Here is a 14,137-nt window from a genome sequence, read left to right on the forward strand (position 1 = left end):
TTACATTATTAAATAAAATTCTTAATTGCTTTCATTTTAGTAGAAAAATTACTTTTCAAAATTAATACTTCATCTGCATGTAGGCATATCCACTTGGTTTCCAAGATTCACTGTCATATTAGTAAGGCTAGGTGAGTTTTAGAACATTAAAGTAGTGCTCTATTGCTGTTTTTTTATATTTTTAATTTTTTTTTATTTTGGCTGTGTGGTGCGGCATGCAGGATCTTAGCATGCGGGATCTTAGTTCCCTGACCAGGGATCAAACCTGAGCCCCCTGCATTGGGAGCACGGAGTCTTAACCACTGGACCACCAGGGAAGTCCCTGTTGCTGTTGTTATTCTTTTGTAGTTTACCATGGAGTTCTGTATAATAAAGGTACAGGATGGAAGGCAGAATAGTGGAATGATGAAGTCCATGGACTGTAGAATCAGACTGCCTCGATTTGTATTCTGGCTTCACTGCTTACCAGCTGAATGACTTTGGCAAGTCATTATTTAACCTTTCTGATTTGGTGTCCTAATAATACTTACCTTACAGAGTTTTTTGATAATTAAATTGGATAATTTGAGTAAAGAGACCAGTGTGTGGCACATAGAAATTACCCAGTACATTATTGTAGTACATAATATTATTGCCATTAATTTTCTATACTGTGTGGTCATTAATTAGAAACACTAGTTTCTAATTTCCTTCAGTTTTTATACTTGTCAGAAGAATGGCAATAACTTAGTCTCTGTTTTTACTGGCAGTGCTTATTGTAACAATTAGCTCTTACAGAATAACTCTACAAGGCTCATAGAACAACTCAGTTATTTGTATTCTTTTTGTTTCATTCTTGTTTCCATCTGTCCTCTGATACGAAGCCTTAATAGCGCTTTTGTCTGTCATTTGTTTCTTTGGTCTCTTCAGTTATAGTGAAGATTTATATACCATGCTAATTTTTAATGCTAATCTTTGGTAGTTCATCTGTTTCCCAAATCTTACATTTAAATAAAAAGTTTTTTCATTCCTTATTTCATTCATGTTTCTACTCTTGGCAGCTACTGGGTAGTAAGAGGACAAGTGTTTTGTGGTCTGGAGTTGTGGGATGGCCACTTGTTCTGTTGGCTCCAGTGGATGAAAGTTGGTTGGAGCTGGAAGCCTCAATGTTTTTTTCATGAGCATCTGGCTAGATATATTTTAAATGTAGCTCTCCTTCAACACATCTATGAATTCAGTATTATAAACTCCGTTTTATACATGAGGAAATTGAGACAGTAATTGCCTCACTCATTGTCACTCAGATGATAAGTAATAGAACTAATCATCAAACCCAGTTTCCCAGATGCCTTTTCCAGGGCTACCCATTTACTACTATACAATAGCTGCCCTTAGTAAATGTAGTTATTTTAGCTCACAAAGAGGAAGAAATTACAATTACGAAGAACACATTTCATTTTGCCTTTGTTATTTATTTTTAGAGACATTTTAAATCCAAAGGATGTGATCACAACCCGATTTGAAAATTCCTCTCCTAGCAAGGATTTCTGCAGCCAATCATGCCTTTCTTCTTATGAGCTAAAGAAAAAACCTGTTGTTACCATATATACCAATAGCATTTCAACTAGGTGCAGTATGTGTCAGAAGAATGCTGATGTAAGTTGAATTTCACCTTTATTGGGATTCTCTTCACAGATTAGATGTTTTTAACCGGCTTTGCTTATTTTGTATCTGTATGTGTTTTTATTTCCTAGATTCGATTTGAAGTTAAATATCAAAATGTGGTACATGGTCTTTGTAGTGATGCCTGTTTTTCAAAATTTCATTCTACCAACAACCTTACCATGAACTGTTGTGAGAACTGTGGAAGCTATTGCTATAGTAGCTCTGGTCCTTGCCAGTCCCAGAAGGTTTTTAGTTCAACAAGTATCACAGCATATAAACAGGTATGAATATCAGTCTGTTGTGTACAGTTGGACTTACCCCTTCTGAGATGGCTGCACAGGGATGAAGTGCAGCATAAAAGAGTGAGCTCTTCCCATCAGTTGATCTTGGTGTGTGATTTCCCCTCCTGAAAAATGGGATAGATTCTGATGCTGTAAGGATTGATTTGACAGTGAGATGATATAGGTGAACTAGGTCATTTTTTAGGGTTTCCTTCATGGCCAAGAATTCACAAATATAATTTCATGATTTGCTATGAGTCTGAAATATTCTGTGACATATTGATAGTGAAGAAAACCCCATATTATTGTGAATAAACTATGACCAAGAGTTAAAAGATGATACAATCAGCAAATATAAAACATCTTTTTCCTTTTAGAAAATATATATTTTAAATGTGTTTTGGAATGAATTGTAATTATTCTGGCAACATTGCCTTATTAGAATACTGTAGCTTTTTTGTTTTCTTTTTTCTATTTTCCAACTGCCTTTTTAAAATTTTAGCTAATTTTTATTTATTAGTTTCGTTACTAAATATATTAATTTGTGTCAGTTTAATTATTGCTGAATAATATGGGGTCTTTAAAAAGTTATTTTTTAAACAGGTATAAATGATAATTAAAAGTTTTTTTCAGTTAGGATGTTTGGTTTATTTTTAATTCCTTTGAGCAGTTGGTAATAGATGTTCATCTTTGGAAAGTATCTCTTTTCTAGAAACTTAGCCACTTTTTGCAGTCTGGCTACTACTTTCACAAGAATAAAATCCATGTTTTATATATATGTGTGTGTGTATATATATATACATATATATATGTATTCCAAAAATCATTTCCATTCCTGATTTTGTTACTGGTATTATACCCTATCAACTGCATGAATGATGTTCGTCTTTTACCAGGAAGATTATGTATTGTAACTTTGCAATTTATATTTTCCTACCTTTTACTTCCCTATTTAATTCATTACTAAAAGACCTTATATTGTGTCAGTGACAGGGTAGCAGTTAGGAGCTTGGACTTAGGAGCCAGATGAAGTAAGTTTAGTCCCCTACTTTATTGTTTATTTGTTAATTTAAAGTTTGTTTAAATTAAAAATATATATATAATTTTTTTAAAGTATCTCACTATGTTATTGAAAGGATTTTATGGTACAGTGTATGTAAATTGCTTAGTGTGGGGCCTGCTCATGGTAAGCACTCAGTAAGTAATAACATTGGTAATTTATATAAATGGTAGCATTATTATTGTTGTTGTTTCTTAAAACATGAATAACCTTACAGGCAAATTTTATTATGAAACTCAGCTTGAACTACAGGTAGTTCTGTAGAATCTCCTAATATACATTAAACATCTTTTCTGTCTCCTGATAAAGAGTCTTCCTAGTTAAGTAACCTTCAAGGTGGTAGACTCTATCCTAGATTGATGTCCAGGTCTGTCCTGAGGGTGGTCCTTCAGTTCATGGATTACTTGGTCCTCTCTGAGTATTTGTGATGAGAGAAGTATGTTATGACTAATTAGTTATTACTTTTAATGTGTTTTGTTGTTGCTAATATAGATGAGTAGTTACTAATATTTTTCAGTTTACATTTTACAGGCATACCTCAGAAATATTGTGGGTTTGGTTCTAGGCCACTGCGATAAAGCAAGATTATATGTATCAATTCTTATATACACATACACACGAATATAATTTATATATATACATATATATATAATTGATATATATTCTTGGTTGAAAGAGGTATGTTTCAGGTCTATGTGGGTCCTTTCAAAAAGTAAAGAGCTAATCCTTAAATAATTCTAAAATAGTGTTTATAGACATTTCATCAGTTAAGAGTTTTAGAGACATGTGATTGAGTTCATCCAGTTTCTGTAGCTAGGAAAGCAGCTTACTAGATAACTAACTTAGATAGATTATGTCTTTTCTTCACCTTTAGAAAGAGAGGGCATTTATAGACATACCTCAGAGATACTGCATGTTCAGTTACAGACCACCACAATAAAGCAAATAATGCAATAAAGTGACACACAAATTTTTGGTTTCCCAGTGCATATAACAGTTATGTTTACACTATACTGTAGTCTGTGAAGTGTGCGATAACATTATGTCTTAGAAAAACAATGTGCATACCTTAATTTAAAAATGCTTTATTGCTTAAAAATGCTAACATTCCTCTGAGCCTTCAGCGAGTTGTAATCTTTTTGCTGGTGGAGGGTCTTGCCTTGATGTTGATGACTGCCGACTGCTCAGGGTGGTGATTACTGAAGGTGATTACTGGAGTGGCTGTGGCAGTTTCTTAAAATAAGACAATTAAGTTTGCTGCATGGATTGACTCTTCCTTTCATAAACGATTTCTCTGTGGTATGCAGAGCTGTTTGATAGCATTTGACCCTCAGTAGAACTTCTTTCAGAATGGGAATCAATCCTGTCAAACCCTGTTGCTGCTTTATCAACTAAATTTATGTAATATTCTAAATCCTTTGTTGTCATTTCAACAGTCATCTTCACCAGGAGTAGATTCCATCTCAAGACACCACTTGTTTTTGCTCAGCCATAAGAAGCAACTCCTTGTTCATTAAAGTTTTGTCCTGAGATTGTGGAAATTGAGTCACGTCTTTCGGGCTTCACCTCTAATTCTTGTCCTCTTGCTATTTCCACCAATCTGCAGTTACTTTATTCACTGACGTCTTAAACCCCTCAAAGTCATCCATGATAGTTGGAGTCAACTTCTTCTAAACTCCTGTTAATGTAGATATTTTGACCTCTTCCCATGAATCACTTATGCTTTTAATGTCATCTAGAATGGTGAATCTTTTCCAGAAGGCTTTTAATTTACTTTGTCCAGCTCTATCAGAAGAATCACAATCTATGGCAGCAATAGCGTTACGAAATGTATTTCTTAAATAATAAGACTTGAAAGTCAAAATTACTCTTTGATCCATGGGCTGCAGAATGGATGATTTGTTAGCAGGTGTGAAAACAACATTAATATCATTGTACATCTCCATCAGAGCTCCTGGGTGACCAGATGCATTGTCAATGAGCAATAATATTTTGAAAGGAATCTTTTCTTCTGAGGAGTAGGTCTCAACAGTGGGCTTAAAATATTCAGTAAACCGTGTTGTCAGCAGATGTGCTGTTATCTAGGCATTGTTTTTCCATTTATAGAACACAGGCAGAGTAGATTTAGCATAATTCTTAAGGGCCCTAGGATTTTTAGAATAATAAATGAGCACTGGCTTCAACTTAAAGTCACCAGGTGCAGTAGCCCCTAACAAGAGAGTTGGCCTGTCCTTGAAGCTTTGAAGCCAGGCATTGACTTCTCTCTAGCATGAAAGTCCTAGATGGAATCTTCTTCCAATGGAAGGCTATTTCATCTGCATTGAAAATCTGTTGTTTAATGTAGCCACCTTCATTAATTATCTTAGCTGGATCTTCTGAATAACTTGTAGCTTCCGCATCAGCACTTGCTGCTTCACATTGTACTTTGATGTTTTAGAGATGGCTTCTTTCCTTAAAACTCATGAACCAACCTCTGCCACCTTCAGACTTTTCTTCTGCAGCTTCCTCACCTGTCTCAGCCTTCATAGAATTGAAGAGAGGTAGGGCCTTGCTTTGGATTAGGCTTTGGCTTAAGGGAATATCGTGGCTGGTTTGATCTTCTGTCCAGACACTAAAACTTTATCCATATCAGCAGTAAGACCGTTTTGCTTTCTTATCATTTGTGTCTTCACTGGAGTAGCACTTTTAATTTCCTTCAAGAACTTCTCCTTTGCATTTACAACTTGGCTAACTGGCACAAGAGGCCTAGCCTTAGGCCTCTCTTAGCTTTCCACATGCCTTCCTCACTAAGTTTAGTCATTTCTAGCTTTTGATTTGAAGTGAGAAACGTGTAACTGTTCCTTTCACTTGACTACCTAGAGACCATTGTAGGGTTATTAACTGGCCTAATTTCAATATTGTTGTGTCTCAGGGAATAGGGAGGCCTGAGGAGGGGGAGAGAGATGGGAAATAGCTGGTCAGTGGAGCAGTCAGAACACATACAACGTTTATCAATTTAGCTAGTCTTAAATGGGCGTGGTTTATGGTGCCCCAAAATAGTTACAGTGGTAACATCAAAGATCACTGATTACAGATCACCATAAAATATACAATAATAATGAAAAATTTTGAAATATTATGGGAATTACCAAAATGTGACACAGTGAACAAATGCTGTTGGAAAAATGGCGCTGATAGACACAGGGTTGCCACAGATCTTCAATTTGTAAAAAATGCAGTATCTGCAAAGCATAATAAAGTGAAGCACAATAAAATGAGGTATGCCTGTATTATTGTCTGAAAGAACTTATTTTTCCTACATCCCAACTTTTAGGAAAGTCTGTACTTAGTGTAGCTGCTATCATTGTCATGCTCAAATATTTTAGCCAAAGGCTTTGGTTGTAGGTAGCTTTTCTTTTTCTTTCCTTAAACCATATATATATACGTGTGCTTGTACTAGGTATCTAAATCTTATTTTGTTTTAATAGAATTCAGCCCAAACTCCTCCATATGCCTTGGGGAAATCATTGAGGCCCTCAGCTGAAATGATTGAGACTACAAACGACTCAGGAAAAACAGAGCTTTTCTGCTCTATTAATTGCTTATCTGCTTACAGAGTTAAGACAGTTATTTCTTCAGGTAATGTTTAAGTTTGATAAATTTATAGATTTCGTAACTATTAAAGAAGAATGTGACTGCTTTTCTTTCACTTCGTTACAAACTAAACTGATCTATATGGTTAAATAAAGACCCAAGGTTATTTTAGTTTCAAAGAGCTGATTTTTATTTTTATTTTCTTTGAAGGATCCATGCAGTATTTTTTTTAAGTAATTCATTTATTTTAGGCTGCGTCGGGTCTTAGTTGCGGCATGTGAGATATTTTGTGGTGGTGCGCAGGCTTCTCTCTAGTTGTGGCACACGGGCTGAATAGTTGTGGCGCACGGGCTTAGTTGCCCCGTGGCATGTGGGATCTTAGTTCCCCCACCAGGGATCAAACCCATGTTCCCTGCATTGGAAGGCGGATTCTTAACCACTGGACCACCAGGGAAGTCCCACAAAGAGCTGATTTTTTTTTTTTTTTTTTTTTGCGATATGCAGGCCTCTCACTGTTGTGGCCTCTCCCGTTGCGGAGCACAGGCTCCGGACACACAGGCTCAGTGGCCATGGCTCACAGGCCCAGCCGCTTTGCGGCATGTGGGATCTTCCCGGACCGGGGCACGAACCCGCGTTTCCTGCATCGGCAGACGGACTCTCAACCACTGCGCCACCAGGGAGGTCCAAGAGCTGATTTTTAAGTGACAAAGTTTTTCAGTGATTCTCTTGATTGAAGTATTTATTTTGTAATTTCATATGTGAAAAGAGAGAAAAAACACGTATAAGTTCCAAGTTAATTTTTGCGTAAGTGGGACTTAATTGAGGTTAGCTTTACATATTATTGTAAAGTTCCTTCATTTTTGTTTTGCATATTACTGAATATTTGGTTTTTTTACTCTCCTAATACATTTTTGGATCATTTGTTCATCTGTGTAACTTACTCATTGGTTTTTATTTTTTGCTACCAAGGTGTCCAGGTTTTGTGTCATAGTTGCAAAACCTCAGCAGTCCCTCAGTATCACCTAGCCATGTCCAATGGAACTATATACAGCTTCTGCAGCTCCAGTTGTGTGGTGGCTTTCCAGGTATGACCTAAGGTAGTACTTTACCCTTGCAGTTCTCTTAGGCATTGGTCTATGGCAAATGTTAACTGCTGAAGGACCATGCTTATTAAGTTAGAAAGAAAAAAATTCTATTCAGCTGTGAGGTCATTTCTGCAAAATGTCTCAGCCCAAGATTTGACCCTCAGTCCTTCTTAATTCAGAGTGTTCACCTAAACTACCTTTCTCTCCCACTTTCTCCCTTGGCTCTCTGCCTTTCAAAAGAATGGAAGCTAGGCTATGGTTTGGATAGGTGGCATGGTGATGTGCTCATGTGTCCCTTCGTTTCATCCTGGGCCAGATACATAATGACTCCTGGTGTGGATATGGAAGCTTCCACTTACTTGTCCCATTCTCTTCTCTCTGATACACAGGGAAAGGGTAGAGTTTCCCATCCTCCTGGGTGGGAAGATGCCTGATGTAGTATCCCTGGCACCAGGGAGAAAGAGACTACTGGTGGCCACTGTGCTCTTAATAGCCATGAGAGGCTGGTTGGTAATGGGAGTGCAGGTGAAGGGGTATCTTGGGGGAAAGGAGAGGCCTGCTCTAATTTATTAATTAGTCATGTACTAGAGATCTTTGTCTGGAAAGCCTGAATTTTAGTCCTCAATCTTTTAATGTTGCATTTCTCAGTCCTATTCTGGAAGTATGCCATTTCAACTCTTTCTGTGAACTACTCAATAAAATTTTCAAGAAACGTTTGGGGGGAATTAATTTATTAAAATGAGAAAATGAAATTGATCAAGTTACCTTATTTCTCAGTTGATAAAATCTTTGCCTTATTTGTATTCATTCAGAATGTATTTAACAAGCCAAAAGGAACAAACTCTTCAGCAGTGCCCTTGTCTCAGGGCCAAGTGGTTGTAAGTCCACCCTCTGGGTCAGCAGTGTCAGCAGGAGGAGGTAACACCTCTGCCGTTTCCCCCAGCTCCGTCAGTGGCTCTGCCGCAGCCAATCTCCAGCCTCCTTCTGCTCAGTCCCAGCAAGTTGCTTTAACCCATACAGTTGTTAAACTCAAGTGTCAGCACTGTAACCATCTGTTTGCCACAAAACCAGAACTTCTTTTCTACAAGGTAAAGAGAGATCGTGGAAGGGATTGAATATGAGTTTATCTAAAGAAGTATTTGTCTTTTCATCTTTGACAGTCCCTTGGTTTGCTTTGAAATGAGAAAGAAAAGGATTTCTTAACAATAAAGCAACTGTTTAATTTAATTAGATATTAATGACTGTTCTTCCTCTGCAGGGTAAAATGTTTCTGTTTTGTGGCAAGATTTGCTCTGATGAATACAAAAAGAGAAATAAAGTTATGGCAATGTGTGACTACTGTAAGCTGCAGAAAATTATAAAGGAGACTGTACGATTCTCAGGGGTTGATAAGCCATTCTGTAGTGAAGGTAAAGAAAACTCAGTTTTGGCCGCAGAGCATATGGTTGTTATGAAGTAATTCATGATGAGTTGAGCTGTTAATCCACAATTAATTTTCAAGTAATTTCTTTTATGAAGTATAATTTGAAGCTTTTTTATTGAGTTTATACTTAATTCACTTTAAAGTCTATCCTTTTAAATGTTATAATAATCTCAATAAAGAAAAACTTTCAAAATATAATTAGGTCAGTGGTATTCGTATATAGAAAATCTCTTTGTAAGTTTAGCTGTGACTTCAGAGATCTTTTTGTTTTTGCACCCATTCATAAAGAGGGTACTTAGGCAATTACTGCTTCTTGGCTTAAGAAACTTTTATATTGGGTTGGCCAAAAGGTTGCTTCGTTTTTTTCTGTATGATGGCTCTAGTAGCACTTAGTTTTCTTTAACTTCATTCAAAACAATTTTGTTAGATTGTATGTGACAGCTGTCATATCAGCGTGCATTTAAAAAAAGACTTATCAAAATTGGTGAATTTTGGGGGACTTCCCTGGTAGTCTAGTAGTAAAGAATCCACCTTGCAACGCAGGGGGCACGGGTTTGATTCCTGATCAGGGAACTAAGGTTCCACGTGCCGCGGGGCAACTAAGCCCATGCGCCACAACTACTGAGCTTGTGCACCTCAACTAGAGAGGCTGTGTGCTGCAAACTACAGAGCCCATGTGCCCTGGAGCCTGCGTGCCACAACTAAAGAAGAGAAAACCCGCATGCCACAACTGGAGAGAAGCCTGCGTGCTGCAACGAGAAGATCTCGCATGCCTCAACGAAGATTCTGTGTGCCACAACTAAGATCCGACACGGGCAAAAATTAAAAAAATAAAAAAATTGGTGAATTTTTATGTAACCATTTTAATATTGAAGATGGAAGAAAAAAGCATTTTTGGCATATTATGCTTTATTATTTCAAGGAAGGTAAAAATGCAACTGAAACACAAAAAGAAGATTTGCGCAGTGTATGGAGAAGGTGCTGTGACTGATTGCATGTGTCAAAAGTGGTTTGCGAAGTTTCGTGCTGGAGATTTCTCTCTGGACGATGCTCCACGGTTGGGTAGACCAGTTGAAGTTGATAGTGATCAAATTGAGACATTGAGAACAATCAACGTTATACCACGCGGGAGACAGCTGACATACTCAAAATATCCAAATCAAGCATTGAAAATCATTTGCACCACGTTGCTTACGTTAATCGCTTTGATGTTTGGGTTCCACATAAGTTAAGCGAAAAAAACCTTGACTGTATTTCCGCATGCAATTCTCTACTTAAACGTAAGGAAGACGTTCTTTTTTTTGTTTGTTTGTTTGTTTGTGTTTTGCGGTACGCGGGCCTCTCACTGTTGGGGCCTCTCCTGTTGCGGAGCATAGGCTCTGGACACACAGGCTCAGCAGCCATGGCTCACGGGCCCAGCCGCTCCGCGGCATGTGGGATCTTCCCGGACCGGGACACGAATCTGTGTCCTCTGCATCGGCAGGCGGACTCTCAACCACTGTGCCACCAGGGAAGCCCTTGTTTTGTTTTTTTGAACTTGGCTTTTTTTAAAAATAAATTTATTTATTTACTTATTTTTGTCTGCGTTGGGTCTTTGTTGCTGTGCGTGGGCTTTCTCTAGTTGCGGTGAGCAGGGGCTACTCTTCGTTGTGGTACGTAGGCTTCTCATTGCACTGGCTTGTCTTTGCTGCGGAGCACGGGCTCTAGGCACGTGGGCTTCAGTAGTTGTGGCTCATGGGCTCTAGAGAGCAGGTTCAGTAGTTGTGACGCATAGGCTTAGTTGCTCCGTGATATGTGGGATCTTCCCGGACCAGGGCTCGAACCTGTGTCCCCTGCATTGGCAGGCAGATTCTTAACCACTGCACCACTAGGGAAGTCCCAGTGTTCCATTTTTAAAACAAATTGTGACGGGCGATGAAAAGTGGATACTGTACAGTAATGTGGAATGGAAGAGACCGTGGGACAAGCAAAACGAACCGCCACCAACCACACCAAAGACCAGTCTTCATCCAAAGAAGGTGATGTTGTGTATATGGTGACATTGAAAGGGAGCCCTCTATTATGAGCTCCTTCTGGAAAACCAAACGATTAATTCCAACAAGTACTGCTTCCAGTTAGACCAACTGAAAGCAGCACTTGATGAAAAGTGTCTAGAATTAGTCAACAGAAAACGCATAACCTTCCATCAGGATAACGCAAGACCGCATGTTTCTTTGATGACCCGGCAAAAACTGTTACAACTTGGCTGGGAAGTTTTGATTCATCCACTGTATTCACCAGACATTGCACCTTCGGATTTCCTTTTATTTTGGTCTTTACAAAATTCTTTTAATGGGAAAAATTTCAATTCCCTGGAAGACAGTAAAAGGCACTTGAACAGTTCTTTGCTCAAAAAGATAAAAAAGTTTTGTGAAGATGGAATTGTGAAGTTGCCTGAAAAATGGCAGAAGGTAGTGGAACAAAAGGGTGAATACGTTGTTCAATGAAGTTCTTGGTGAAAATGAAAAATGTGTCTTTTATTTTTACTTAAAAACTGAAGACACTTTTTGGCCAACCCAATACCTCTGATGTTTCTGAATATAGATCACCTAATATTTAGAGTATATGTTTCAAAAGTGATATATTTGTTTTGTGAATATAGATAAGACTATCTTTTAACCTAGAGGCAAATAATTGTGTCAGGTATTTAGAAATTAGCTTAAAGTTGCTATCTAAGACTGTAGAAACTCACTTTACTGTCTTCAAGTTTATATAAACTTGATGTTTCTTGCTTTTATCCCTCTGGTTCTCAGTTTGCAAATTCCTCTCTGCCCGTGACTTTGGAGAACGATGGGGAAACTACTGTAAGATGTGCAGTTATTGTTCACAGACATCCCCTAATTTGGTAGAAAATCGATTGGAGGGCAAGTTAGAAGAGTTTTGTTGTGAAGACTGCATGACCAAATTTACTGTTCTGTTTTATCAGGTAAATGTAATATATCTCTTTGGCTTTCTGAAGTTCATACAAATTATTTTCTATTTGAAATATATTCAGATTATGTGAAGAAAAATTGGGTGTTTAGAATTGGGTAAATAAATTATGGGCTCCTAAAGCAAAATTCAATTGAATATAAACATGAAATCTTTGGGGTAAAGAGTATAGAATTAAAATAAATAAATAAATAAATAAAAGAATTTAAAAAAAAGAGTATAGAATTTCGGGAGACTTTGTTGTTGTTTGAAGATATGTTCCTTTAATTTTTGCTTTCTTATAAGACACACGGACCTTATTTATAACTTTGGGTTTTTTTTATTTAGAACTTTACATAGTTATGTTGCCTTAAGTTGCTCTCTCATTCAGAAGGTTACTCTGAGAAATTTGAAGTCAGACCTTGTTCTCACTTCATAGGTCAAATGACTCTGACCTCCTTACCCCTCACCTGCCTTCTTAAAAAAAATATTTTTTTGAAAGGCTAGCAACGAAAGCTATAATTAATTGAACCACTAATACATGTCCAGTGCTTCATAAGTGTTATTTCATTTACTCCTCACCACAATCCTAAGAGGTAGGTATAGTATTACCTGTTTATAAATAAGGAAAAAAAGTAAGGTCCAGGGAGGTTAAGTAATGTGCCCCTGAAGAAGCTGGTAGGTGATGGACAGCACCTGTAACATTCCAGTGAAATCACCTGTTTACTTGTCTACCTTCCTAACATATAACTTTCTTTGGGGGTCTTTTTCATAATTATATGACCAAGACCTATCTCAATGCTCAAGACGAAGGATATCTAGTTAGATATTTGTTGAATGAGTCAAAATCTTTATGACTCCAAAGCCCATATTCTTTATACTGCAGTAGGCTACCTCTTAACGTTAAAAAAAAAAGCCTATCTTTAGATTCCTTCATCAGTAATTTTGAAAACAGGAGATAAATTTTATGTCCTCTCAATTGAGGGCATCTATACGAAACAAATAGTGTATATATTTTTAAGTACAGTGTCTTAAGGTAGGAACCTTACATTTTGTGATCTCAACTGACTCATGTATCCTGTTTTCATAGTTCCTCCAATTTTATGATTATTGTTATATTTTCATTATTTTACAGTTTTAAGCCTATCCTGTTTTACATTTCTTTCTCAGATGGCCAAGTGTGATGGTTGTAAACGACAGGGTAAGCTAAGTGAGTCCATAAAATGGCGAGGAAACATCAAACATTTCTGTAACCTATTTTGTGTCATGGAGTTTTGTCATCGTCAGCAAATTATGAATGACCCTCTGTCACAAAATAAAGGTAAAGTTAAACTTGGCTAAGGGGGTCTTTATGTCAGTCCTAAGTTACTATCAGCACACACAGTTGTAAATAATATAATAAAACAAATTTCACTGGAGTCAAATAGCCTGAATTTCCTTAAATTTTCCTGTAAGAATTCTTAAAGATTGCTCTTGAGGGAAAATTAATCCTGATGCCTTTTGCTATCAAAATCAAACACACCAAGGAATCAATAAACATATAAGCACTGATTTTGTAGGAAAATTAGATTTGATTGCTTTTGATTGAATTATCTGTACATAAATAACTTACACTAAGGGATATATGCTATTCAGTTAATAAACCAGAAATAAAAACAGAACATCAGGGCAAACAAAGGAAGAGGATATAAGTATGTTAATATGGTTGTTGTGACTGGTGTCAGATTTGATCCAGAGCTTGCTTGTAGCCAAGGAAAAAAGAACAACACATTAATTATATCAGAAAAAATAAAGTAGACCAGTTCTTCACAGGTAGCGAAGTTTTTCCTGGCTAAGAATAAAATAATTTTGCAAGTAGGACAGCTAATGTGGTCAGAATATCCAGATGAATAGATATGTGGCATGTTCTGAAAGTAGCTCTCTGAAGTAGCACTTCTCTGAGTTAGACTAAAAACATCTGATGTTATGTTCTCTCCTCAAAGCCTGGCATGCTGCTGAATTGACAGAATTCATGTGGTTTGACATTAAAGTCTGGCTTTTGTCTGCCTTTGCAATCTTATTAATTATCACCTTAATCACATATGCCTTGCACTAATCTTTTGTGTTATCATTCATTCCGTAA

The 14,137-nt window shown here is 37.1% G+C and overlaps 1 protein-coding gene across 15 annotated transcripts in view; it reads left to right on the plus strand.

The window, feature by feature from the left end:
* Window positions 1-14,137, plus strand: part of ZMYM6 (zinc finger MYM-type containing 6) — a 44,993-nt gene that overhangs the window by 15,877 nt on the left and 14,979 nt on the right. For all 15 annotated transcript variants that reach the window (XM_027109165.1, XM_027109170.1, XM_027109167.1 and 12 more), the window contains 8 exons: window positions 1,461-1,635; window positions 1,734-1,925; window positions 6,453-6,603; window positions 7,528-7,643; window positions 8,456-8,731; window positions 8,902-9,052; window positions 11,859-12,031; window positions 13,186-13,336. In XM_027109165.1, the coding sequence (XP_026964966.1) occupies window positions 1,461-1,635; window positions 1,734-1,925; window positions 6,453-6,603; window positions 7,528-7,643; window positions 8,456-8,731; window positions 8,902-9,052; window positions 11,859-12,031; window positions 13,186-13,336 (1,385 nt within the window). The remainder of the gene's footprint in view (window positions 1-1,460; window positions 1,636-1,733; window positions 1,926-6,452; window positions 6,604-7,527; window positions 7,644-8,455; window positions 8,732-8,901; window positions 9,053-11,858; window positions 12,032-13,185; window positions 13,337-14,137) is intronic.

This window comes from Aethalodelphis obliquidens, unplaced genomic scaffold (genome assembly GCF_003676395.1).
Source record: "Aethalodelphis obliquidens isolate GAN/ISIS:26980383/991018 unplaced genomic scaffold, ASM367639v1 scaffold9, whole genome shotgun sequence".
Lineage (NCBI taxonomy): Eukaryota > Metazoa > Chordata > Mammalia > Artiodactyla > Delphinidae > Aethalodelphis > Aethalodelphis obliquidens.